The 27911-nt window shown below is 48.3% G+C and overlaps 1 protein-coding gene across 1 annotated transcript in view; it reads left to right on the plus strand.

The window, feature by feature from the left end:
* The window catches only part of LOC119446230 (mucin-19), a 463166-nt gene that overhangs the window by 213509 nt on the left and 221746 nt on the right, over positions 1-27911 (plus strand). Inside the window, exon 3 of the mRNA XM_037710600.2 lies at positions 8610-8773. Within this exon, the coding sequence (XP_037566528.1) occupies positions 8610-8773 (164 nt within the window). The remainder of the gene's footprint in view (positions 1-8609; positions 8774-27911) is intronic.

The following is a 27911-nucleotide window of genomic DNA, read 5'->3' on the forward strand; positions in this document are numbered from 1 at the left end:
TGTGGCGGCCTTGCCTGGCTCTCGCATTCCGCTTCGCGTTGTCGCGCTGAAAAAAACATCCTGGGAATTGAGAATCATTAGAAAGGGGAGCTCGCGCAATTAGGGCGGCCATGCTCCTCTCCTCCTTTTCTGCGCGTAATCGATGGGTGCCTCTGAGGGAAAGAAATAAATAAATTCTCGCGGTGCCCTGTTGGAAGGGCGCGACGCCCAATTGGGAAGGCAGTCGTTGGTCGTCGCTCGTCGGGAAGTTAACCATTAAGAGAAATATTGATGAGTGATCAGCAGGCCCCCGGTATTGGCAAGCTAGCTACCCTTTTGAGAACACTTGTTTGAAGTGGAGCTTTATTGATCTTCTTCTTATTCCTGTTTGGTTTCAAGGGAGAAACGTGGACGTGTTGCGCAAATACAGGCTATCGATGGCACCATAAACGCTACGTAGTTAAACGGACTGCAATACATGAGCGAGTCGAGAATTGGTTGCTACCCTTCGAGCATCCAAGGTTTTAAAAACATGGGTTTCAGTTATTTTGTCTGTATCTCCTTGGATAAATGAAGAAGATTGAGGGGGGAAGGGGAAGTAGATGCTACAGGTACCGGCACAAAAAAAGGGAGTTCGATGGTTGAGGAAATCGGTTGTTGAGAGCAATACACTCTGAGTAAACCCATGCAATCATTGGTCGTGGTCATTATAGTGCTTTCTTTGCGCTTTACGTGAATCCAAATACGGGCCTGCCTGTAGCACCAGATGCAGATTGCACGGGTGCCCGCTCATTAATGTTGCAATTTTAGAGTTAGATTGGATGGAGCTTGTGCCCGTAATTGCGTGTCAATTTATATTTTCGGAAAGCTTTTTCGACTCCCTCTCAAAACGTCAAGCTTCGAGGTTGAGGCTGTGGAAAGGAAGTAGATACAAGTAAATGGAGTCCGGCGCGATCAGGCCGACCACGTACGAAACAGTATAACGACAATGGACGCACGAAGAAAATAGAATATTGATTTCTATGGCCGATTAGATAAAATTTATGAGATTGCCTCCTATGAAAAAAAATAATAAAAGTCGCGATTATCTCTTTGAGAGCGCGCTTCTGTTTAATGAACGGCGGGCGATGTTAAGAAGGAAAGCGAGTATACAACCAATTATCAGCTCTGAACTCTTCAGGCGGAGTAATTTATTGCGGAAACAAGCTACTCCATAGCATAGTGTTAATCTTATAGACGTCTCGCGCAAAGCCCAGTATCTTAAATTTTGTTCTCTGCGTAGTTTGTCCTGCAGTCGTGATGGCCCGAAGAAAGATTAACTAAATAATGCTTATCCGTTGAGCTCATTAAATGCACATAATAACTGATTTCAAGTGATCGAAACACTACATTATGAGCCCACTGCTTTAAATTCGAAAGCTCCTAAAGGCGTTGCATCTAACTGCTCTCATATTAGGAGAAATTAGAATAAATTTGAAAACCTTGTTTTTTTTACACGTCCCGATATTTATGCCCTTGTTAATCACACTTTGACATGAAATTTGTTATTGGATATAGCTTCCGCTTAAGTATTTGCCTTTCCTTTAAAGGTACTTTTTTTTTCGTTTGCATTGTCATTCGTCTCCATTTTGCGCTTTTCTAATGCTTTGTTCCGGCGTTAGCAGGATAACACGCCACATTTCGCTATCACAAAAGCACGTTTTAAGTCCCGCGTGCAAGTTTTGTGGTTAGACTTTCTTTGTGTTATCGAGGGAAGAAACGGGTTTAACTGCATTTATTACACATCCTGATATGCGTCTCTGACTTACTTGTCATGCCCTGCCTTATTGCAGACGACAGAAGTGACATAGCCGGCGTATTTTAGACATTATTTTGACATATAAAGCTTTCTTCAATTACTTCCCAGGTTTGTCAAGAAAAAGCTGCGAATTTGTCTTCGTCTGCACTCCTCGCAGTTGGTAATGTCTGAAACATGCCTGTAATGCCACTCCGCCATCTTCAATACGGCAGAGAAGAGCCTGCGAGATTCGATTCCAATATCTGCTTGGGTGCATCTGAGAGGAGCAGACGAACACAAGTTCGCAGTTCTTTCTTGACAAACTAGGCAAGTAACAACGCCGAGTTTTACTTTGAGCGATCCGGGCGAAAAAAAAAAAATACGATGCTTCCGCAAAATGTGAGCAATAACGGAGCTGCGGTAAGCGTAAAATGTTTTTTCTACACTTTTAAAGGAAAAACACACGTCCCTGTACAAGACCCTTGTCGACGGTGCTCCCAGTAACAGACAACGTAATAAGTGCCGACTTGCATGATTTTTCGAGCTCGGAAGCGCGATGAATGAATATTTGTGCATATGTGAAAAATTCATGAAGCTTGCACAGCACGTGCTGACCTAAAACATAAAGAAGACGCTTGATGTTGGTTGCGCCCATAACAACGTCCATGCACATGCATGGCGGTAACAGACGATAGCGGATCAGGCGGGCTTTCATCCGGGTTTCTGAGCTGGTTGCCGTTGCGCGGTAGCACGTGACTTCCCGAAAAGCCCATTCGCGCTTGGCAACCATGCAGACTCTGGGAGTCTCGGAGGCCATAGCGAGAAATACTGTGGTGCACGAAGACGACGTTGCGCACAGGGGCATAGAAGTCGTTCTCGAGACGGCGGCGGTGTCAGGCTGTAAGTGCCTGCCGCTGTAGCAGTAAATGAATTCAGTGCCGGAGGTTAAGTTTGCCTGGCGTACAACTGTCAGCTAAATAAAAGTTTAGGCATCATGGAGGTATTGTCACGGGAGTTGGTGCTCTCACGTCCTAACTAAAAAGTATGCACGCATACGTGGGCGCAAAGTTCTTTTGGTGCGGAATGTCGTCGCCGCTGGCTTTTATGTATCAATAAAACAAGAAAACAAAAGACGAAAAGTCGGACTCGAGCAACGGCAAAGCGGAATGTTCAGTATAAACGATGCCTGCAACGTGTGCAAGAGAGAACTGCGGGGTACGTCCTGTGTATTTCGGCGCGCCTGCAGCCAGCGCCGAGCGATCGGATCTGGCAAGGACATTGTCGCTATCACCCCAGAAAGCGAGTCATGCAGCGGCGAACCTTGCGTGCGCGGAGGAAATTTACGGGCCACATCTGTCCGGTCGAGAAGGCAGCGGAGGAGGTGTGGGGGGGGGGGGGGGGGGGGGGGCGAATATGCAGGAATCTCTAGGAAGTGCGCGACAAGCCGAACGGTTTGGGCGCCCATTTACTCAGTACCGTCTCCTCGTTCACCCCTCCCTATACGTCATGCCCTCCCCGTAAGTCGGCACTACTGGTGGCGAGGCATTTGCTGCGCGGAATTCGGCGCGTGAGGAGGGAATGTCGTTCGTTGTTAATGAGTAATCGCGTCGCTTATACACGGCGAGGCCGAGAAGGTAGAAGAAAAAATGAAGTATCTGTTGGGGGGAGTACCTACGTCCAGTAGGTACTCAAACGCCCAGGGGCGTTTCTCCTCAGGCATAGCGCTCATAAAGGTCGTCCTTGCCGGCGAACACCGAAAGACAGGCGTAGCATTCACAAATATTCTTCGTTCGCAAACGCTGTTCAGTATTCACAAGAAGCCTTCCCTTACAACACGTACAGTTGCGTGCAATGTGAACTGCAACATGGTGTCTGTGGTCGAAGGGGCCCTAGGACTGCGTGGGGGCAACCACATACGATAAAATGGAGAAGTAAACGCAGTGTTAATTATTGGCATTTATTCGAGGAAACTTATGTGTGTCAGCGCCACTGTGCACACATGAGGCCCCTTTTACCATGCTGACCAGTGCTACAGCTAATGTTGCACGCGACCGTACGTACAACATCACCGTTGGTAGGCACCTGCTTCTATGAACAGTTCGTGTAATAGCGTTTTCTTTCTCTTTCTTTCTTTCTTTTTCTTTCTTTTTTTGTGCTTTTTGCGTGAATTTAGACCCAGATTGATACCGTTATTTTTTTTTTTGAGGAACCCGAAAGGAGCCTTATCCACGTTTATCCCGAGTTTCATTCATTCGTATAGTCTTGTACTTGCAGGATACACGGAACCACGTCTCTGAACACGAAATCCACCTTTAGGATGTCCTATGACAACATGACACAGATACTGTCGTAGTGTGTTTAGTACTTTTTCCCGTTTCGTTGACTTTTTCCGATCTTCGTTTTTGATTTCTTCTCTCATTGCCTTAGTGGGTTTGTTATTGGAGACGTTGACTGAGCCTGCTCTTCAATAGGCTATTATTCTATGTTCTCAACAAGTAAACAACGACAACAACAACAACAACAACAACAACTACAACAACTTACTTGAAACACGGGTGCCTGCCATGCAGTGTGAAATATCATTAAGCATGTCTCGGTGTAAAGCATATCTGCGGTAGGCTCGCAATAGTAACACTTGCCTGGGCTTTGTTCTGTGGCCCAACACCACCGGTAAGCAAAGATTCCTTTTGCTCATCTAGCTCAAATGACTCCGTGGCGCCTTATACGCTGCAAATAAAAGGGACATCTAGATCAGGCGCGACATCATTAAAGCAAGATGTCACCGCGTTCAACGTGCATTGCTCCGCACTTGAGCGGTTATATATACAGGTTGAGACGCTTCCGCGTGCTTTAAAGAAAACTTGATCGCGCTCTCTGTCGAGTCCACCATAATTTGATTCAACGGAGCAACGGGTCGTCGAAGGTGTACTATCTATATATACTTCCCCGTGCCTTTATATCACCCCGATCTTTTTTTCCCGCTGCCCGGTCATTCTCCTTCTAGATGTCCAGTGGCATTTATCTACACACGAGCAGGCATCAGGCCGTCTGGAAGGAAGCAGAAATGACCATCGCGGTATTTTATGCTCGGCCGCAGCGACGCAATCCTCAAGAATGTGGTCACCTTGACCCTTTGGCCCTTCGTATGAGTGTGTCTGTTCCTATAGGACTGTTTTAGCTTGGGTTTCGGCGTGTGACTGGGAAGCTCCGTGTCGTCCTCTTTAATGAGGAAGGGAAACGCTCGAGTGTTTTGGGCGAGTGAGCTCCTTACACGAACGCATCTTGGCACGACATCGAATGCGCGGCCAAACCAAAGCAGTATATAGTAGTAGCCCAGTGATAAGCACCAAAGCGAAGCTAGAAAAAACAAAGAAGAGACCGAATGTCCTGGCTATTCTTGCTTTCCATATTTAGAAATACTTGTGCAAGCGCATGAGAACACGGAGACTAGAGGAGACCCGAAGAAAAGAAAATCGTCATATATGGGGGTCACGATACCGCGCGTTAGATGACCGCCATCGTTTGCGTTTACGCGATATCTCTCTGCCGCCTGCCTGCCCGCGATGCAGGTCGGGTTTTTCGGAGCGCCGAAGGAACACCAGGCATACCTGATGAGCATCGTCCGTACACGATATCCGGGAACTTGTCGAAGCGGGCGCTCAAATCGAGCACTATATACGCAGTTCCCCACTGTTATTTGACCCGGCAACAAACCTCTCTGATCCTGGTTACGTCGAGTTGGCTGAGTCCGCGTCGGGATCGAGGTCGGGCAGATTTCAGTCTTTTCAGCGCAAACAAAAATTGGGGGGTAGGTGGGGGACGCTCCCAAAGGTGTGTTATATATGTACGTCGCTACAGAACTCAAAATTGTATTCGTTTCGGACTAAAACTTTGTTTGTGATCGTAATGCTCCTTGAATCCGCCAGATGAGCGAATGATTTTACCGCTGATGTATCCTCCTTGAGATCTGTGAAGCTAGCTCTCCGCACCTATGGAGACCGTTCCGGTTTGGCTCTGAGCGCTAATGACGTCAGAGACGCGATCTTCCGGTCCTCTTGACAGCTCCAGCGCTGCTCTTGGATAAGCGGACTGAGATTGAACGCAGATTTTTCAGAATGCTAGTGTAGTAGTCATGAAAGTTGTAGATAGTGGGAGAATGGCGGGCATCCGTGATGTCACGCGAATATCTGTCGGTAAAGACAAGCCGTCACAACAGCTATGGGCTGCCACTTCCTAACCTACCCAGTTAGCTCACGGGTTCAATCAGAGTGCCCAAACAATGCCGGACTCTACCGTTGTGCTTTTGAGCAGATTGCCTGATTGACCTTTTACCGAAGCTAAGCCCCTTGAAGCCTGGTCCTATCTTTCAACAGCCCAGAAAGCCATACGAGCGCTTCTGCAGTACCTGAAGGCAACGTAGTCGAGGGCACGACTTTAGACATGCATGCTACAGCTTGTCTGTACATAGTGCACGTTATTGATTTCTACCCCTGTCTGCTCTCTCTCTCTTTACTGCGCCCTCCCCCTCCTCATGTGTTGGGTAGGAAACTAAACAAAATCTAACTTAAACTCCCGACCTTTCCGTTCTTCTCTCTCTCTCTCTCTCTCTCAGTTCATGCTGAGACGGCGTGGCACGCTTTTATCGAGACAAGCGCCCGCACAAAGCGTGGCTCGAACAGCCAACACAAGGTTAGCGGCTAGTACGTAGAACGCGAATGGTGGAGACAGAATTCGATCGAAGGCGGCAACAGCGGCAGCCGGAAGGCAGAACGAGTGCAAGCAAACAGACAAACAAACAAGGAGCGCGCATCGCGCGAGTTTTAAAGGGTGATGGAAAGATAAGAAAGAGGCGGCCGAAAGGTTGAGGGGGGCGACGAACGGGAGCCGAGGCATCGATATTGATTTATTGCTGGTTGTCAGCGGTCGCGAGGAGTTGTTGCCGGTGGAAGGGCAGAGTCGGGCGCTTGAAGCGGAAGTTTTGAGCGAGGCCTTTTCAGATAGACGCGACACGCGGGTTTGCGACGGCGATGCGACCGTGGTCGTTTCTGAGACGCGAACGGAAGGAGCGATATAAGGTGAGAAGAAGGGTAGGGGGTCGGATGCTTGGCGAAGAATCGACAAGAACCGTCGCTTGCTCGCGGCGACTGCGTGGTTGCGTAAAGGGCCGGTTGGGAAAACGACACGAATATGAAATGAACAAGGGGCAGGCGAGAGGGAGAGAGATAGGGCTTCGAACCGTGCGTTCGTGATGCGCGGTGAGCAGCTATATAGCTGTCCGTTCGTACCAGTCCATCGGAGGCGCCTGTTGGCGAGCCATTAATGCTAATGTCCTCACGCGGCGTGGATGCGTGGGTTTCTGCAGGCGCCTGGCCGCTTATATATAATGCTGCCCGGAGGTGAATGAGAATGATGAGAGCGAAGGAGGTGATGAAGCGAGCCTGTCTTTCATTTCATCACCGTTCGTTCGTTCTTTATTTTTTTATTTTTTTCGCCCTTCCTTTCAGTTATTGCCTTGAGTCCTTTCTATTTTTGTCACTGGTCATATTTCTGCGCCTTTTGACCGGTGTCTCCGAGAACGATGTTTTCTGCAGTCTGGAAAAAATAACGGCCAGAAACCGAGGTGTGGCTGTGTAGCGCTCAGAATGCGCTAGAACTCTTTGGTTATGTTGCAGGCAGGATAGTAAATGAACAGGCCTTACAAGTTCACACACAAATAATACGTGCCGAACTATATGCCTTAGGGAAGGTCTCCATTGCAATAATAAAAAATACAGGGACAATCGGCGCAGTCTATTTTCTCGCAGCTATACAGCGTTCAATAACAACAACTCTTGTCAAATACGGTCCCGCTGTTTCTCGTCGAGCCTGAAAGGAACACGCTGTCATCAAAAAGAGGTGATACGTTGATTAGTTCTTTTCCTGGGGAATACCTTTTTCTCGACACAGCGTGTAAATGAAAATGCAAAATCTGCTAACGCGGAGAGTTCAACTCCCCTAGTATTAGAGCTTTTCTGCAATATGGTTTTGGTTTCTCGCTCTAACGAACTGAGATTCGCAAGGGGCGATCCGTGAACTTCGCGTTGATTTGTGCGTGGTGAAATTCCTCGGAATGGTTCAGCGTATATGGCTCTCCGTGATCAGCTGGCTTAAATTATGAGGCCAAACTGATTACCGTATATACATGACTAACGACCGAACTCGTGTAAAAACCGCACCCCTTACTTGGTATAGCTCAAGATTCGCAAAGAAAAAAATGTTTAAATAAAAAATTTTAAGACCGAAGAAAGCGTTGTAACTTGTGTGCATGCTCTAATACTATATACGTTATAAAGCAACAGAGGTCGATCTTCTTGCACAAAGAAATCAAGGGTATTACACATGGTCAGAAAAATTGGGCCGCAGTGGCCCACCCCTTTGTAAGGGCCGCACCTCGCCAAGATCACGAAAAAGTAAAGTACGGCTCTTACACGAAAACTTGAAAACTTGCTTTTATTTTACGATACAACACGACATTTTAGCCACAAAGAGCAAAGAACTCTTACTCGAGGTCCTAATCCATTTTTAAGTGTAATATATTTTTTTCTAAATCGAAAAGAAGGAATGCGGCTGAAGTTTAGCTCCTTATACAGCCGCTCTACGCCTGTTGCTTCGCGTGAGTATACGGCCAGTAGACTGGAAACGAAAAAGCCGGAAGTTTACGAGGACAATGCTTGCTCACTTGCACTTAAGTCCCCTGGGTGCTTATTCACCTCTGTTCAGCTGGCCGTATCTGTAGAATCGTGAATCGACTTGTTCATCATCTTCAAGCTTTTTAAACGTGCCTTTTTGTCCTTTCTTTTGTGTTCCTTCACAGCGCGAGTCCAGAGCCAAAACGCGAGAGCCGCCTCACGTCCATCATCGACCAGCTGCTGATCAACAAGACCAAGGACTACTTGCAGCAGTGCAGCGACCTCACGAAGAGCACCAACCACCACAACAACAGCAACGACACTTCCCAGTCGCCGGCGCTTGACCCAGGTGAGAAGGCCGCATGCCGTTGTCCTTTATACGTTATTTCAAGCGTTAGATTTATTCGCCTTGCAACGATGAATCCTAACCCTTTTCAGGCAGTGGTGAAAAATATACGCAATTATATGCGAAGTAATGTCACAAAATGAAAAAAAAAAAGCAAAGAGTTACAGGAGATCCTGTCTGCGTTCATGTGGGTTTATTGTGCTTGATCTCTCGCTAACAGGCTCACTGATAAACAGCGCGAACAGTTTATGATGCTCTGGCTGTGACGTGGCTACCATCGTCTTCCGTCGAGACGTGTACAACCTGCTTGGTTGCGCAGCGTTGTTCGAGAGTTTTATTGCTTCTGGATGCCAGTTTGCTGTAACAAACATCTTCGACATGTTCGTATATTTAGGCGTAAGAGTTGCAGGCGACTTTTCCTGTTTTCGTTTTTGACTGAATCAAAAGAAGGGCGAATTCCTGCGCGTACGTTGTTGGCGTCGAGCTTTATAACGTAAAATCAATACGGAATGAGCGTTCTCCATTCGTTGTGTTTCTGTGGCCATGACACCACCGCCGGGAGGAAACTAAGCAGCAAACGCAACGAGTAAAAGAATAAAGACGTCGCACCGAGGTCAAGCTGAAAGCACTCAGAGAAGAGTCGGTCGAAAATGCGTCTCTCGATCGACCCTCTGCCGTTCGTTCGTGTTTGACTCATTTTCCTTTCCTTTTTCTTTTGTTTTCTTTTTCTTTCTTTTTGGTTTTGGTTTGGCTGTGAGAAAATATGTCCAGTGCTGTAGCGCGGCTTCGTCGATAGTTGGTCACATTAAATCTATGCAGTGTTACGGAAGCTATAAATGTTGTTTTAGTTTTTTTAGAGTGAGAGAGAGAGAGAGAAAGAAGGAAAGATACATGCAGAGACTTCTGAGAGCGCCAAAAAGCAAGCCTCCGCGACTGGTATAGAAAGTTATTCAAGAACAGAAACGTACAGCCACCGTCATGCTTAACACGGACAATGAAGACAAACGTTGTGTGGCTCCAGGAGCCGCATTATGTAAGGATTATTTTCCTTTGATTCTATTCGTTCCTTATCACCCGTTGCAGTGAGTGGCCGGTACTGGCGATAATGAAGGCGTGGCATCGAGTCAACCAATGAAGAAGGGCACAATGAAGGACAAATGAAAGTGATCTTTACGCAATAGGGGCCCCAAGGGCGCTTTTTGTAACGATCCGGTCATTTCTCCGTACAGCATTTCATCGCGCAACATCGCTTCACCGTTTTCGCCGGGATCGGCCACCTGGTGCCATGGATGATAAGAAATACGCGAGTTAAATGCGACGAAAACACTCCTGAAGGAATACGGCCCCAGTTGTGGTATTTTGCGGACCCTTTTCACGAAGCCACGCGCTTCCGCCTTTGTTTGACAAGATCGGCTACTTGGCGGCGTGGATGATAAATGATAAAAGAAGCTGCTATTTTTTAGTTATAATCGTTACAGGAGTTGGTACGTTACACATACATGGTGTACTAAACTGTAGTCAGTAGCTCTCGTGTTTATCTTTCTTCTTATGAGTTCGCCCTTTAATTTATCACAATTTCACCAGAATAATTTGTAAAGTCGACCGGTATGAAGCTATATATACATATGTACGCGTATACTCTCCGCGCTCCCCAGTGTTTATCAAGGCGACTGCTCAGATTTCTCAGCACTGCACACTGTAAAATAATCGACATCCTTAGAAGTAAACAAGCGTGTATATCGGTTTAACTCACACCGTCACACCCTTGGGTGTAAGGGTGTAAGGATGTGAGTTACAGATCACAGATAAACATACACCCTTAAAAATGTACAAGGGTATAAATCGATCTATAACGCACACATTACATCCTTGGGTGTTCTGAGTCTAAAAGTGTAAGAAGGGTGTGAGGATGTGAGTTATAGATCAAGTTACACCCTTAATACTGAACAAGGGTTCAAATCGATCTATAACTCACATCCTTACACCCTTCGAATTGCGAAACTACTTGAAGAATCCGGAAAAGCAATGACAGATATGGTTTAAGGTTGTAGGAAGGGAGTAAGGGTGTGAGTAAGAAGGGGGGAGATCAATTTACACCCTTACTAACTTTTAAGGGTGTAAATTGTTTTACAGTGCACCATGGTTGTGAGGTATGGACCGATTTACACCCTTATTCACTTTTATAAGGATGTGAATTATTTTGCTGGGCACGCACCCCTGCCTCTATCTGTATGTACTGCATGCTATACCGTCGTGCCGAATCGCGAGCGCTTTGACGGCTGAGAAATCAGGAACGGGGTGAAGGGCGCTCTTGTTCACTCGCGCGGGGCGCGCGCCACTTGCGTCCCTTTGACAGCTCTCCGGCGAAGGCCGTCGCTGCGCTCGCCAGCGCCGAGGTTGAACGGTCCGGTCGCGCGCGAGCGCAGTTAGAAATGCTCCGGTCGTCCCCTGCGTCCATTAGTTTTATCTCGCCAGACATTCAGCGCTGCTTCGTCTGTGTATACGTTCGAGCGACGAGTGTTGTCTCGGGCTCTGCGTGTGCGCATCTCTGAGACGCGCGCATTTGCGCGCTTGTGTCTTTAGACGAGCACTGCGTGTATAACTGAGTTGTTATAGAGTGCCTTTGAAATCGTGGAGGTCACCAAAGTGTGCCCTTGTGTGGGTGCTGATTTTTTGAAAGACTTGACATATCGTGGTGTTTGGTTTGGCCGATGCCGAAATGGTCTTTCTTTATTTGCTTGTTTGTTTACGTTTTCAAGGGTGGCAGTTCGGTAAGTGCGGTACTCGCTGGATATTATGAACGTACCATTCCAGTTATTGGTAGGCCGCATAATTTACAATAGCTTTGGTTAAATATGGTCGTATGTGATCCTGTACAAGACTCATATGATATAGTATACCTATAGAACTACTTGACAGGGACACTCGTTTTTTTTTACTTCTTTTATTTTTCTTCTTTTTTGATAAAGCACGAAGCGATTCTGGCAAAACGCTAGACAACAAAAATAATCATACGTGAAAATTGGAAGTGATGAAATTATTCGTGTAATCAATCCATGGGCAAGACATTGCATTAGTTGAAAATTCATTCGGTATTTTATTTATTTCGTGTCGATTACACGTTGAAAAATATGCAGAGTAGTATAATCATAATCTACATTCAAAATACATGCTGTCCCTAGCCTTCTCTTGCGGGAGCATCAAAGCGGTGTCTTCGAGAATTCCTTTCATAGTGTCACTTTCTAGGACTGACGAAATTGAACCCCCTCGTGTGTGCTGTATTGGCACCTACCACGTCGTTGCGGCTTGGTACAGCGGCTTGGTAAGACTACGATAGAATTACAAGCTCCCATAGAATCGTGCCTATTCGTCGACGCCTACAAAACGTTTATTAACGGCCGTATTCGCTTAAACTTTCTCGACGTACGCAACCGAACCCGCTTTATATAGCGGTGTTCACTAAATCTTCGTTTATGAGGTTTTTTGCATACACGAACGATGCGTGCGATCGCCATATCCCTGTTTTCATTCAAGACGGCACAAGTCCTTGCCCCATTCTCACGCACTACTAAGCTGGTGAGGCGGGTGTATACACACGGGGCACGCAACAACGCCCAGAAACTGAAAGGCAATGGCATTCAGGCAGGTAGGCAGGAAGGAGACGACGTACATATAATACAATATACTTTCAACCAAACGTCGTTTACACCGAGGCGGCTATATATTTCTCGAATCTCGTTATCATGCGCGCGTTGGCGCCTATATCACGATTCGCGCTCCCTCTTTCTCTTCTTTTTTTTTCTTCGCCCCGCATTCGCCGCCGATTCTGGACCGGCACAGTGCTGGGGCGTCGTGTGTCGGCAAAGCTCCTTTCGCGCCCGCATATTTAACGCCGCCGTCGCCGTCGCCGTTGTGTCCTTTCTGCCAGCAGGTGAAACCTCGAGTCCCTGCAGCTGGGTTCGGAAACAAACGACCCCAAAGCGCGTGCCGTGGCCGAACTCAAAAGGGCGGGCCCCCGGCGGCGGCGGCGGCGTATACGGCTTTATGCGACGCTGACGGAAGCGCTTGTTAAAAGAGCGCGAAGGTGGCGGTGTGCTTTTGCAAACGAGCCCCCCCCCCCCCTCCCCCCCCCCCCCCCCCCCCCCCCCGGCCGCCGCTGCGTTGTTGCGCCTTGAAGGTATACGACTGCTTGGTGCATAGCGCGGGGCGCCGTGTCATCAGCATGCGGCGCCACATCGCTCCGCCATATCGTGGACCGCGGAAGGTCACTGGAACGTAAACCTTTCGCCGGCGGTGTTCGACGTCGCGCCAGCCGTGCCAGCAGGCGGGCTTCGGCGGGGCATTTTGTTTTCTCGCGTATACAGCAGGGCGACGCGCGGTGTTGCATGGGCGTTAGCCGACAACAAAACGCGTTCGCCGGGACAGCGCTTGCGCCAAATGGCTGCGGTGTTTCTGCGGCGTGCGACGTCGTCGCTTGTGTATAGTTGCGGACACCTGTTTGCGCCTTGGAGCCCCTGTGCTGTTATGTGCAGCACTCAAACGGATCGGGAGAATGCGTAGTCTGAGTCTGCACGCAGGGTATGAATCGAGCGCCATTCTGCGCGCTCAGTATACGTCGTTGCGTCTCGTGATCGTGCCCTATAGAACAGACCTGCGCTGATTACGTGTGACAGTTTGAAAGCTCTATAGACTTTGTTTCATTTTAACCGAATCGCCTCTGTTTATCTAATCGCACAGGCCCAGATATGTATAGTTACTCCGCATGGCCAATAGTGCCAATTCTGGTTTACTCACTTGGTGGATAGTGAAACGTATATATTTGCCTTTAAACAGAGAAAAAAAAAAAAACACGTTCTCACTAGGCGTTTATTTTATCAATATATTCACTAACGCTACGGAGAAGCCTTCCTGAAAACATTGCAACGATTCGCCTTAAGGTTGTCTAAACTTCCCCCTGCGCAAATGCTCCCGATATTTTCATGTGCTAAACGTCCCAATTACACCGAGACGTGCGTAACTGCCGAAACGACAGGTTACAGAGTCTCTCCGTATGTAGAAGCCAACTACGAACCAATTGGCTCGCGAGCATTCCAGAGCACTAAGCAAGATATGAGTCTCGGCAAAGCGAAGTAATATGGTAGACGTGGCTTCGTCGGAGCGATACGCAGTGTTGAGCTGAACACTCCGGCCTTTCTTCGTGAAGCGGGTCACACCCGAGGAAGCCACGAAGCCGTACTTACAAACTGATCTAGCGGGTTTACATATTCCCAGCGGCACTGCACGTAACTATACATCCTTGAAGAAAGAAAAGCAGAAGAAAGTTCACAGTATACATATGCTTGCCTTCGTCGCGCGTTCGACCCGCGGGGGCATAGAGAAACGACACGCCCGTTGGGCCGCACCCGCCCCCCCTTCTCACGCCATGTGCACCGTTGTATATTAGCTGTCGATTGCGGGACTTCCAGGCGCGAGAAACAAAGGCGCGGGAGTGGCCCGCTCGCTTTATCATGACTGTTGAGGCGCCATTGTTCGGTTTCCGTTTGACCTATTTAACTTTTCGCCGAACACTATAATTCTCCGCGCTCGCTCGCTCGCGCGCTCCCTGCTGTTGCTGCTGCTGAATGCTGCACGGGACCTCGACGACTTCTCGTCGTTGCGATCGTCTCGCCCACTCGCTATCGAGTATATATGCACACACACAAACGCGCGCGCACACAAACAACATGGAGGAGCGGCGAGCTATCTCGCTAAGACCGCGCGGACGACTTGACTACTGTGTCAGGTCGTTAAAGGGTTCAAGCGGCGGCTCGCCGAGGTCGTTTCTTCCTTACTTTATCTCTCTCTTTCTCTATCGCGATCTTTTCAGTCTTGATTTTGTTTTCCGGGTGTCATTTTTCACGCGGTCGTTTGCAACGCCCGTATTGTGAGATTGTTGCCCCGCGCGGGAAGTATAGGCTGGGCGAGAGCGGTTCATTTTCGAGCTGATGACTTTGACGGGTGTAAGAAGGAACGCTGAAGACCCGGAGTGCGCCGTCGTTTGATTTCTGCTGTGGCTAGAGTTGGCTGTAGATACGAAGGAAGCATGACGACTCTAAAGCAACTTTGACAAATGAGAAATGCCGCGTGCTGTATTGAGCGAGAAAGAGGCAGCTGTGCGAAATACGGTGCACACGGCGGTAAGGCTCTACTTAGAGCAAATATAGCAAGGGCGATGAACCAGCCTTAGCTCTCGAGATGCTCCTTCACCCGATCGCGTTTTATTGCTCAGTCAGCAAAGCAACAAAACTTACTTAAGTACAAAGGAAGTCGTGGGAGTAGGCTACGGAAGGCAGCACGTTTCATTCGGTCACCAAGCAGCAGAGTAAAATTTAACGATTCAGCGTCAAGATGGTCACGCGCAAACAACAATGTGCTATGGTCACGCGTCAACAACGCGTGTTGCGACAATCTTGCATAATCTGTACTCTAGCTGCCATCTCCGCTGCTTTCAATAAAATCGCAATCCGGTACCAATATAGCCGACGCGCAAGTGGAAGGCAGCCATCTTGTATAAGTACCACCTCCTTACTTTGGACGAGCTTACGCGTACGCAAAATTTTAAACGTTCTATGCATTCACGAATCTGCGTTGGGCCCCTTCTTGCGTTAGAGACTGAGACAAGAAAGTATGTTTGCAAACATAAGGTCGTTAAACTTTGGGAGAAAGGATACTTGCGCACATCAGGGATGGAAGACAACTTGGCCGCATATTGGGCGACCCATTAACTCGAGCTAGGTCGTTGCCTGTGCCGACGACCCACAATGATCACACGAAGGCGGTTGGTCACTCCACGTGTTTGTCCGAGACACGCGGTCAAGAAGAAAGCCACGAGAGAATGATGGGTTGGGCTCTCTGGCTTCCCGTCACTGACAGCGGTGGCGCGCTTCTCCCCCTCCCCCCCCCCCCCCCCCCCCGAACGTCGGGAAAGGCGTCCAGCCGCGTCATCAAAGCTCGGAGCTGATGCATATATTCTCGAGACACCCCGTCGGCGAGCGACGCGCAGCGGCGCGCGGCAGCTGACATCGTTTGTCTCTCGACTTCGCTGCAAACGTTCTCACGCGATCTTACGCCGGCAGAGAAGAAAGAAATACGGACACAAGGCAAGAGAAAGGAAGAAAAAGAAAAGTGCGATCACGGAGAATGCGCGCGCCTGTTTTAAAAGTCGCGTCGCGCGGGAACGACGAAACTTCAGCAAGATGAAGGGCAACGAGAAGGCAAGGGCGACGAGCCCCTTCGTGTCCCCTCAAACGCAACCCCCCCCCCCCCCGCCCCGCCCCTAAACCCCCTTCTTCTCAGTGTCATCTGACATGTCAGCGCTGAGCTCCGAATAGCGAGCGTCTTTCGCTCAGAAGATCCCAGGTCACTCTTCTCCCCCGTCTCCAAACTTCACTCCTCGCCAACGGCTTTCTGATCAGCGTGAACGACGCCCCGAAGACTCTCGGGTGGCGGCGGGCGGCGTTGCGTCGCGTCGCAGCGCGCTTCGAGATCGTTATGAGCCCAGCTAGGAGCGCGCGAGTCGATCGTGGCGAAGGGGGAAGAAGACAGGTCGAATTAATTCCGACGCGTCTCCACTTTCCGTTCCGTGCGCTGGCTCTGCCGCCCGGTTCACGGCCCCGCGGCCACCCCGCCGCAGTGAACTATACAGCTCCTTCGCTTCGGCCACTGTGCAAAGATCACGAGAGACGAGGGAGGGGAGGGGTGATGTCTCACGACGGCGCCGCGCTCTGCACTCTCTGTTTGCATAGCGACCGCGGCGCGCCGAGAAGCGGCGGACGACGTCGCTGGCAGGCCACGCAAACAAGCGCCTGTCATCGACGACGCGGGAGAGAAGTCCACCGCCACCCCGTCCCCCGATCACGACGCGCTTGCGCGCGCGCACGCACACACACACACACTGCCGCATACGTGTCGCGCCCCCACCGCGCGCCGCGCTTACGCCCTATGCGTGCGTTCCTCCTGCGTATGTGTGTGCATACGCTGCTCTTCTGCGTACCGTTCGTGCTACTGCTGCTGCTGCTGCTGGCTACCGCTCGCGCGCCGTATATACACCCGGACGCTTATGCATACCGGAGCGAGAGAAGGCGCCAGAGCGACGGGTGTCGGCGGCAAGCGCGGCCGGCGTCGTTCCTCGGCGGCTCCCGCAGTGACAGTGACAATGGGAGGCGGTCACGATTGGCGCGTCACACCGCGAGGCTCTCCTTCTGTCTCGCGTCGTTTCGCGTGATCCCGCTTCAAGCAGGTAGGTGGTATAGGTAAGCAGGCAGGTAGCAGGTAGGCAGGGGTGGAGCGTGTTCGCATATAAACCCCGCTCGTGACCCCTGGCCGCGACGACGCTGTCCTTCTTGTCCGCGTAGAGGAAGAATGAGAAAGGCGCCCCCCGTACGTGACCTGCCGTCCTGTTCGAGACACCGACTGCGAGGAGGCCACTCGATGTTTGTCTGGTCCACGTGTCTGTATCGGTTACCACCGTGTGTGTGTGTGAGAGAGAGAGAGAGTGTGTGTAGCCGTGCAGCACAAGCCGTATCGCCGAGAGTCCTGTGGGAAAAACGAAGACTTCGAGGAGGAGTGCGCATCTCGGGCTGCGCCGGTCATGTGTCCCGCTGCATGGCGGAGGCCGCATTGAGTGACGTGGCGTATGAGTCGTCGAGCGGGTCCTGTCCTGCCAGAAATGCAGTTTCACTGTTTGGCTTTACATAGCATTGCATCTACCTACCGGGCCTTGAGCAACGCACGGCACAGGGAAGTTCGATGTTGTTAACTGACTTATGGGCGTACAGTATCAGCGATAACAGCTCAGCTTTATTGAAACGTGACAAGGGAAGAAGGAGTGCCTGCTCGCTCCCGTGTAGGTTCGCATCAAGAAACGTTGTAGGGCAATTTTATACTAAATCCCGCGGACATGTCACGTTTCTCAATGTCTTTCAGCTCCACTTATATGTGCAAGGGGACAATGTACTTTTGGGGACAATGGATATTACGGCACTCCTGCTTCAGAGTTTGTGCAAGCCACAATGAGGCGTATACCTAGGTTCACTGTCGTCAATGGCTTATTTAAGAAAGTCGTTTGTCTTGCAAGAAAGAAAGAAAGAAAGAAAGAAAGAAAGAAAGAAAGAAAGAAAGAAAGAAAGAAAGAAAGAAAGAAAGAAAGAAAGAAAGAAAGAAAGACTGGTTCGGGGGTCACCTGTTCAAATGAATTCGAGTCATGATGTTGCCTCCACTCAAAGAGTTGCATGAGCCGGGATGTTAGTTCGACATCTCGACGTTGGCTAAATTGCTCGCTGCATTCGCCGTCGGTTTTTCCCGCCTGCACTGTTGCACTGCAGGCAAGGCGCACAGAGTGTTCTTTGTTAACTTCTTATTCAATTATAGTAACTTATTTCTTAGCAGTAGTCTGGTCCGAACGCGTCGTTATTTCGCAATCGTAACTCATATAACCGCATATCAACCTTCTTCCGGTATACCTTTTTTTTTTTCTCGCACGAAACAGTTATCCTTGTCGAGGGCGTTCCATAGGCGTTTGTGCACGTCTTCCGCCCCATTTCATAGCTTCTTAGCATCCAAAAAAGTACAGGAACGCTACCACTACCGACGAATCTCTACTCCATTAGTTACAAAAGACAGAGCACTCGGCATAACGAAAGACAATGAGTGCTCTTTTGTAAGCAGCGGGCTCGCCACTCGATTATATAATGCTACGTGGCTGAGTTAAAAAGGAACGCGCAATCCTATCTCAACACGTGGCCGCTGCGGAGCCTAATTTTGAATACGTTGTCCGCAAGACGCGCGCTCTCTTCGGCAAGAACAACAGTGCGGGGTCCAGCCATCTGAGTGCGCCCATCTGAATTCGCAAGCGCACACGACGTGGGCGCAGCGGGAGCGACCGCTCCTGCCGCCGCCACGCACGCGAATATACAGTACATATGCACACACACGCACACACGCACGCAGTCGCAACCTCGCATACGAAAAGGGAGAACAGAGCCCCACCCCCCTGCATTTCGATGGACAGGCCGATTCCTAATGGCTTCCTAATTGAAAATTCCGCGAACTGAGCGCCGGCTCCAGTCGGCCGGCCCTGATCGATCTGCGTCACTCGACAGCACTTCGTTGACGGATGAGGCGTCACGAGCGGCCCTCCAACGCGGGCGCAAGCGCGCGCGCGCAGTCGCTTGTGCGCGAGCGCGGACGCTCCTCGGGGAGACGTGATCCACTTTATAAAAACGCTTGCTGCTGTTTCTTCTTCTTCATCATCATCATCTTCTTCTTCCATTTGTTCTTCTCTTTCTCTGTCCCTGGTTGCGCGGCAGTGCGCGAACGCGCAAGTTCGCATCTGTTTTTCCTAGGGCCTTGTCACTTTGTGCCCGTCTGCATGGATGCGTGCTTCTACTCCGCGTGCAGTTGCCAGAGGTGTGTGTGTGTGTGTGTGTGTGTGTGTGTGTGTGTGTGTGTGTGTGTGTGTGTGTGTGTGTGTGTGTGTGTGTGTGTGTGTGTGTGTGTCTGTGTGTCTGTGTGTGTGTGTGTGTGTTGTGTGAGAGAGAGAGAGAGAGAGAGAGAGGAAGAGAGTTACTCTCACACAAACGTGTCGTTTCACGCAGCGGTACGCATTTGCACAATAGTACCGTTGGTGCAGCCCGCTCTTTAGCTCCAGAGAGAACAAACAACAGCTATGATACGAAAGCCAAAGTAAGTTCTACCTCGAAGCGCTGGGGATAGCCTAAACGGTGGGTGCGCAGCCGCGATGCCTCAAACCAAGCCGCGTTGAGCCGGGGCCCACCCTGCTCGGAAAACAATTAAGGAGTCCGCGTGCGTGAGTGACAGTTTAGGACCCGCGCGCCTACATACCCCATCCCACAAAGCGATGCACTCTCAGGCGCATGCGCGCGGCCGAAACGCGAGACACCACGGCGGCGCGAGTGAGTTGGGACGACTCGCCCGCGCCGACTGCCCGTCCAGAGAGACCTTTGCGAAAGAGGAACAGAGCGGCGTGAATCATCAATCATCTTTAAAACGCTGACCTGCCCTCTCGGCGCTAGATATCTGGCGTTCGGCCTTATAGTACTGCCGTCCACAACACAACCCCCCCTTTGCCGCTTCGCCTTTCTGCTCTTTGCAAGCGCACACACACACAAGGTGCTGTTCCTTCGTCGATAGCCTTTGCATGCAGAGGTGGCTGCACGTTGGAACTTGGAAGGCTCGATGCCTCCTCCTCTTGCGGCAATGGATAGCTTCGCTGGCCTCACCTCGCCGCCGCCAACAGGCCGAGCGCCTGTCCTTCTTTCCGCGTTGCATTTATTATTTCGCTTTATTGTCGTCTCTGCGAAAGCGGACAGCTCATACGTGCGAGCGTGGAATAAGTGTCGGCGGGACCCCCCCACGCCCATAATTTATTTGGAGCGCATTGTGTGTGGCAATCGGGCGGCGAAGATATGCATCTATAGTATATATACGGGAGGCGCTTGCATCCTTTTCAGAAAGCTCGCGTGGCTCGACGGGAACTTTTTTTAAAGGCGGATTGGCGGCTATTGAAACGCCCCGCTTGGCGCACGAGTGAGGCCACCTTGTCAGCTTTTTTTTTTTTTTTTTTCTCCCTCAATATCCATCTTTCAGTGGTGCTAATGAGGAAAAAAAGAAAAGGCGCCAAGTCGTTGCACCACTGACGCTCACTACAGCGGGCAGTGGCTATACCCTGACACGACACTACGGCCGAACGTGGCTACGTCGAGAGTTTATGAAATGAGGTGCAATTAAAACATCATGCGACCTCATCGACCATGAGCCGCACGAAGATAGGATCGCGTTTGCAATGAAAGCTGATACTCACCTTCTCTGACTGCAGCTTAGCAAGAATCTGCCCAGGACGAGGCCGTATGAGTGAGAACGGCGGGAGAGCGCTCGCATTATCTCCAGCTGGACTATACTTCTGGCTAGGCCACGTTTTCACTCTACTTAAGAAAGTTCTTGTGAGTGCAAGTAGGCAGTGCACAGATTAGCACTGCCAGTCTTCTGGCTTCTTGAGCCTTGCTTTCGTTATCGAAATTATCATTAGTATTTAACTTGTGTGAACACGTAACCGTCGCGCAAAAGACTTGCAATGCGTTTAGAAAGTTTGGGTTTCCAGGACGCCTCAGCGTCTCTTCACTTCCAGGCCCGCCAGAGGTCCCCGCTTTTTCGGGTTGATGCCTAGGACGCTATTTGAACGGAGGTTCATGCCGGCAAGCTTAACCAAGGGATTATTTACATAGTAACGTAAACATCGAAAGCAAAAAAAAAAAAAAAGAAGGAAAAGAAATGTATGGCAAGAAAAAGCTCAGGTAACCGACACGAAGGGGAAATAGCGATATGCTATTATTTGGCTTAATACGCCTGAATTGCGTTAATATGCAAATGAACTGCGGAGACAGTGTAGTTACGGTCTCGCACGTTCTGTAGTTGAGTTTCTGCAGACGGATGGACAAGGCTATAAGAAGGCATAGTGATGCACTGCATCGTCTCATATCATCATCATCAGCAGCAGCATCTTCATCACCATCATCATATATTTTATGCCCACTGCAGGACGAAGGCCTCTCCCTGCGATCTCTAATTACCCCTGTCTTGCGCTAGCGTATTCCAACTTGTGCCTGCAAATTTCCTAACTTCATCACCCCATCTGTTTTTATGCCGACCTCGACTGCGCTTACCTTCTCTTGGTATCCATTCTGTAACCCTAATGGTCCATCGGTTATCCATCCTACGCATTACATGTCCTGCCTAGCTCCATTTCTTCCGCTTAATGTCAACTAGAATATCGGCTATCCCCGTTTGTTCTCTGATCCACACCGCTCTCCTCCTGTCTCTTAACGTTACTCCTAAGATTTTCGTTCCATCGCTCTTTGTGCGGTCCTTAACTTGTTCTCGAGCTTCTTTGTTAACCTCCAAGTTTCTGCCCCATATGTTAGCACCGGTAGAATGCAATGATTGTACACTTTTCTTTTCAACGACAGTGGTAAGCTTCCAGTCAGGATTTGGCAATGCCGGTCGTATGCACTCCAACCCAATTTTATTCTTCTGTGAATTTCTTTCTCGTGATCAGGGTCCCCTGTGACCAGGGTCTACTCGTCTCATATACGAGTAGGTATAATCTAGAGACTGCATTTTTATGAGGGAATACGCAGCAGCTTTCTCGAGGTTTTTTGCAGCAGTAAGTCGCGAGGGCGTGATCACAGCATATTTGCTCTCTGACAAAGGTCTTCCATCTGGCTGGGTCCTTCTTCCCATGTGACGACGTGCTGTTACATTACGTGGTGCGTTTACGAAGATGCCGAGGGCCTGAAAACACATTTGGGGGCGGCGGAGCATCAGATGTTAGAGGAGAATACGTTATTCGCAGTAACAGGGCCGGGCACGGCGGGCGCTTGACAAGAGTAACCGGATTGCGTTAAAACCAGCCATTATCAAACCAGCAGAACTTTAATTTTTTAAAAACTTTTTTAGCAAGTTGGTGTATCCACCAACTTTTCAACTTTACTACACATTATTCCGCTCCGCGTAATGTAATCACTACGAAACAGAACAGAGAGCTCGTATGTCTTTCTCTTTATATTTCGCACTTCTTAATTTGCGCCAAGCATAATAATTCTTGGTTATTTGTGATAACGCGGCGATAAACGATTGTAAATGCGCAGCAGCACTTATCTAGTCGTTTGATATACTCTACGCGCATTAGCCCTCTGATGCGAGCACACTGAGAACACTGCGACTCAACGTATAATTAAATATATCCATTGGAAATTCACCAAAAGTTCGTGGTTAATTATTTCTAACGTGCTCTAACTGCGTACGCGGAATCCTGTTGCGCGTTTTGTGTCTTAACTTTATGTCATGGCTCGCAAGTTTGTATGTCAGTATCTCATCAAGGCGACAGGGTTGAGGGTAAGGCAGCAGTTGGATTTCTGCAGTTCTTTACTGTGATTTCTATAGTCGATATAACAAGCGTTGAATGTGGCCCGCCAGAAAGACTCAGAATTCGGATTCGCACTTCTTTTCACCTCACCGAACAAAGATACCAGCCTGACTTTCCGGAAGCCGCAGTATACTGCGTGCGCACACACGCATGCGCAAAGTATAAAAAGGAGGGCAACAGAGACACGACGTGCCATTCTTAAACATAACACCAAAACGACAGGTGGAGGTTGGGTCGCAGACTATTTGCATTCACGGAACGCCCGAGCTGTCGTGTACGCAAATTCAGCTCAACACTGCTTTAGCTTTGTTTACCTATTTGTGTCCCTTTCTCGCCACGCGAACACGAGATTTTGTTTTGCGATCGGCGGGATACGCGCGCTTGACGAATGGAGGTCGCCGAGAGACCGCCTTCACGGGTCGCGTAAGCATCGCTCACATAAATCTGCCTACTGGCTCGTTTACTGCGTGGCCACTATCCCGTTTTCCAGAAAAGTGTGGTTCTTATTGCGTAGCTCGCGCGTATATATAAGCTGTGTTTCCATTCGTCTCGGCAAGCAAAGCTGTCTAACTCAACGTCTAAGAAGACAGCTTCTTTCTTCTCCGCGTCAGTCCGCTGCGTATTGGAACACGAACTTGATGATGGGGATGATGATCGATGACTTCTGTATAATGGCATCCCTTTTGAAGCGGGGCGGCGACAAATAGGCACCTATAGCCTGTTTGAGCTAATGAAGTTTCACTACATCTATTTGCAGTTTTCCTATCTGTGCTTAATATTATTTATCTTCATTAAACTTCTGTCTCCGTATTGTTAAGTTATCTGGCTATGTTTGTAATGACCCCGGCTCCGTCTTTTGCTTGCTTGTTTTCCACCAATACTCTAAACGTCTCGTCAATTAACGCTCCGACCAGCTTTGAACACCGGCGATTCTGGAAGGTGAATATTGCTAGCACATCGTTCGCCACCTGGCGTTTATTGTTTAAAACCAAGCTACACCTAAATGTTCTGGCGAACAATTTTCTTCAGAGACCTCGCACAAATGTTTAAAACGTCAGTTATTTCACCGACGTCTTATTTGAGGCTACTGCAAAGCTACTTGATCGGCGTCATTACATATGACTCATAACACACAGTTCTGCATTTGTAACACTGGTTTGTGTCGTCTATTCTTAGATAACAAAGAATAATCTGCATCGTCTCAGACTTCTATATCGCCTCCTCGAAGTTGTGCTCCGTGGCGCGTATATGTCAGAATTGGAACAGGCCGTAACATGGCGGCTGTCCGGCGAAGGCGGCAAAGTAGTTATTTATTGCGAGATTTGGAACACACACATAGACACTGCGCTTAAGCCCTGAGCATACGCTCTGATATTATGACTTATAATGGCGCTCTTAAACTTATGCACTGTCCTTTCCTTCGTTCGTCTTGTCGAGAAACCAATGCGCGCCGGCGCATGCATATAATTTTTCGCGGGCCTTTCCTTGTTTCAAGGTCGAAGGAATGGATTTCAGGGGAATTCCTGTAAAGCGGCTGTCATGCGCTAGAAGGCGTGAATCATGTTTTCCTTTCTTTTGTTCTTTTTTTTTATTTTAGAAGGATTTGTTTTCCGTCATTTGATGGTTGTAGTCGTTCTGTTTTTTTTTTTTTTTTTTTTGTTAATTGCTGCAGTATGGGAAGTTTGACTGCTGGAGAGGCCGATGTCACAAAATCGTAGCCAAACGCACAAACATGTTAAAAACTCTTCATGAAAGAACAGTATCACTGGAAAAATATATATAAATAATCAGAAGCTGTCACAATGGTTTAGAGTAAAAGAAACTGTTTACTGAAATGTACAGCCAATGGCGCTCATGTATGAGGAAGTAAAAAAAAATCATAGAATTTAATTATATCTAATAGTTGGGTAGAATTAGTACATTTGCGTAAAATAGGAAGGAACAAGAAAAAAAAAAGAAAGTGGACAACTTACATATATGAAACACAAGATCACACAGTTTTCTTGTCTTTCTTATTTTTATTGTGCCTTCATCACTCGGAAGCACGCCTTAAATGTCCAACATCAGTGTTGATCGCCTCGGGATGACCATTGGTACCTAAGGCAACGGTTTTAAATATAAATTGTGGAACGAATGGATGATAAGCTCTCAAAATGTTCGATGAACGACGAAATATGCCTTAACGCTGTCTCGACTTCGGTTTTGTTTTGGCTAGCTCGCCAACAAACTAAAAATTTATTTGGCATCACCCATACACAATGTACGTGGTGTCGGATACACAGATAAAAGCCTTGAAAATTGGCTTGCCGAAGGCCTGTGCCCCCCAAAAGAAGAACAAAGTATTCGTGGTTACGTAGATTATGAATACAAATCAATATATATTTCCTTTCTTTAGCAGAGGCGTTATACAGTTTCGAACAATACAAAGAAATACGCTACAATACGTTATACAATAGAAATGTGAATGCCGAAACAACTGCGTAATTTATGCATAGCAGATGTAGTAACAATACACGCTAACAAGAAAGTGTTACATGCTTGAAACTGCACAGTAAATTAAATCAGTTTTATACTTCATGAACTTTGCGAGTTCAGCAGCGACAGAAATGTGTATCGCAAAATTTAGGTATCGTAGGTTCAGCAGCGCCAGTAGATGCACCTAACTACTCTGCTCAATTGTTACGATAGTCTTTATCAAGTCTTACCAAGTCTTTACCAAGTCTTACCAATAACTGCTTGAGAAAAAGTGTCCCAAGGAAATTGTTCCACGTATCTTTTTCATGGTGTTGTCTCTTTCGCAAAATTTGGCCAAACTCCTCAGAAATGTCACTGCGCGCGGCTTTACCTTCATCGAGTTGTTATCGCCTTGGTGCACGCATGCGTTTCTCTTATAAAGCCAATCTGCACGCATGACCCACGCGTCGCTGAACCCCACTCGATCCCTTGTATTCCAAAGCGACCGAAGTCATGCGTGCTCGACTGGGCAGCGCGGTGGCGATAGTTCACAGGGTGGGACCCAGATGGCGCCACCGTGACAAATAAAAGCGGTCGCTCTGCGAGAACCGTGGTCGTTTCGGTTTCTCGTTGCCTCCTTTCGCTTCTCTCTCTCTCCTCTCTTTCTCTCTCTCTCTGCACGATTTCTTATTTCATGATCCTGCCTCGTTCGCCCCCCCCCCCCCCTCCCTTCCCATGATGATGGATCAGGTGTGAGGGTAGGCTCCGAGATCCGAGTAAAGCCTGAGAGGGCATCTTCGTTGCCTCCTCTATTTTTTTTTTTTTTTTTTTTTTTTTTTGCTTGGTTTCTGTCTTCTCCTTCCCGTGGTCCTGCCTCGAGGCCCTCGCGACCGTGATAGAAGCCCCTGGATGACAAAGTATGACGAATGCTGAAAGTGCCAGGTCGGGTGCGGGAGTGCTGGTGCGCGCGGTAGGTGTATTTCAGGTGGTATTTTCGATAACTATTAACAAGGTGCGCATTGGGACCTCGTTGGTGTTCCAAGACGATGCTTATAGACCGTGCTCGCTAAGCGCTGTTGGAGACATGGGCGGCAATTATGGTGACATACGAGAGCGCAGCTTCCAACTAAAGTTTATTGATGGCGTGATTGGGGCATATTTTATGCTTAGAAAAACTTCTCGTAAGGTAATGTATAGTTTGGACGTAAGCTCCTGCATGAATCGTTATCATTCCCGTTTGTGCCTTGTTCTGCACGTGCCCCCTTAAACGGTTGAGAAGGGAGTGGCTAATCGACAGACACTTAGTTGAAGAAATGCATCAAAGACAGTCAGCATGCATAAAAATGAAGAACAAGAATAAGAAGATGAGACGTGTTGCTTAATAGTTAGTGGGCATTTAAGGCCGCCGTTGTAAGAAAATGCGTACTATAAGTTTCCTCCCAATGTCACCAACACGCAGTGAAGACCGTCTTTCCTCTTCGTTACTTCTTCTCCTTCTTGTTTACTTCTTCTGCTTTATTTAGTTTTTGGTGGTTAAGGGGCGCGGGAGAGCCTGCTGGGTGCGCTATGATGGATGGTGTACCTGTAAATGGTCATTCGATCAAATGGATGTGCCGCGGAAACTAACAAATATGAAGGTAAATTAATGCAGGCAGTTATTAGATATAAGACTGTTCTAAGGACTGAAATTATAACCGAGTCTGTCACATAAAGTTCCATCACCGTATTTCTTATGGTTAGTTTAGCAATGCCCGCGAAGTTTATTACAACATGGTACGCGCTGCGGTTGAGCGTTAGGGTCTGTGACATGATTGAGCAAGTAAATTTATTATAATATATATAGATGGAAACTAAGCTAGTGCAACTGTTTAAGCAGAGCGACGTTAATACTCCAATTGCTGCTGTTTCCAGAAAGATTAAACGTGTGTCCTAAGTGGCGACTGTTCAACGTTCAATTTCTTGCGTAGGTGTCCTGCGTGTATAGGCGTTAAACTCCCCAAGTGGTCGTGGCCAAAGAATGGTGTTCCAGCTTCAAATTCTGATCTTAAGGCCGCATATAGTACACTTGCGCCTTGCCAAAAAGAAAGAAAGAAAGAGAGAAAGAAAGAAAGAGAGAAAGGAAGAAAGAAAGAAAGAAAGAAAGAAAGAAAGAAAGAAAGAAAGAAAGAAAGAAAGAAAGAAAGAAAGAAAGAAAGAAAGAAATTACAGCAAGAAACGCTCGCTCACCGTGCCTTCGATGTATACGTTGAGAAACTTTGGCGATAGAATTTATTCCAGAGCACCCGGTGTCTATCATAGGCGTACTTCTGTAATAGACCCGGGCTCGGGCTATGGTGAGCTATAAACAGGGCGGCTCGCATAAACACGGACGAAAAAAAGGGACGCATGCGATGACCACGAGCGTAGACTTCCAACATTACTTAAAAAAAGAAAAACGGGCGTAATATAAATGTACATCTATCCTACATGTTCCACACTTGTATGTACCATATCTCGAGTTTTGGAATGAACTACAACAAATCAACCTTTTACGGCTGATGTGTTGCTTTGGGATATTAGGCCCCGTAAATAAATAATACCTCTTAGTGACAAAAAGAAAGGAACAAAAAAAAGAGAGAGAAAAAGAAAAAGCTAGAACGGAATGTATTTGTCTCCACATAAATTTTAACTGGGCATCACATGCCCTTTTTTAATGTAATCGCATTT

This window comes from Dermacentor silvarum, chromosome 3, assembly GCF_013339745.2.
Source record: "Dermacentor silvarum isolate Dsil-2018 chromosome 3, BIME_Dsil_1.4, whole genome shotgun sequence".
NCBI classification, from domain to species: Eukaryota; Metazoa; Arthropoda; class Arachnida; order Ixodida; family Ixodidae; genus Dermacentor; species Dermacentor silvarum.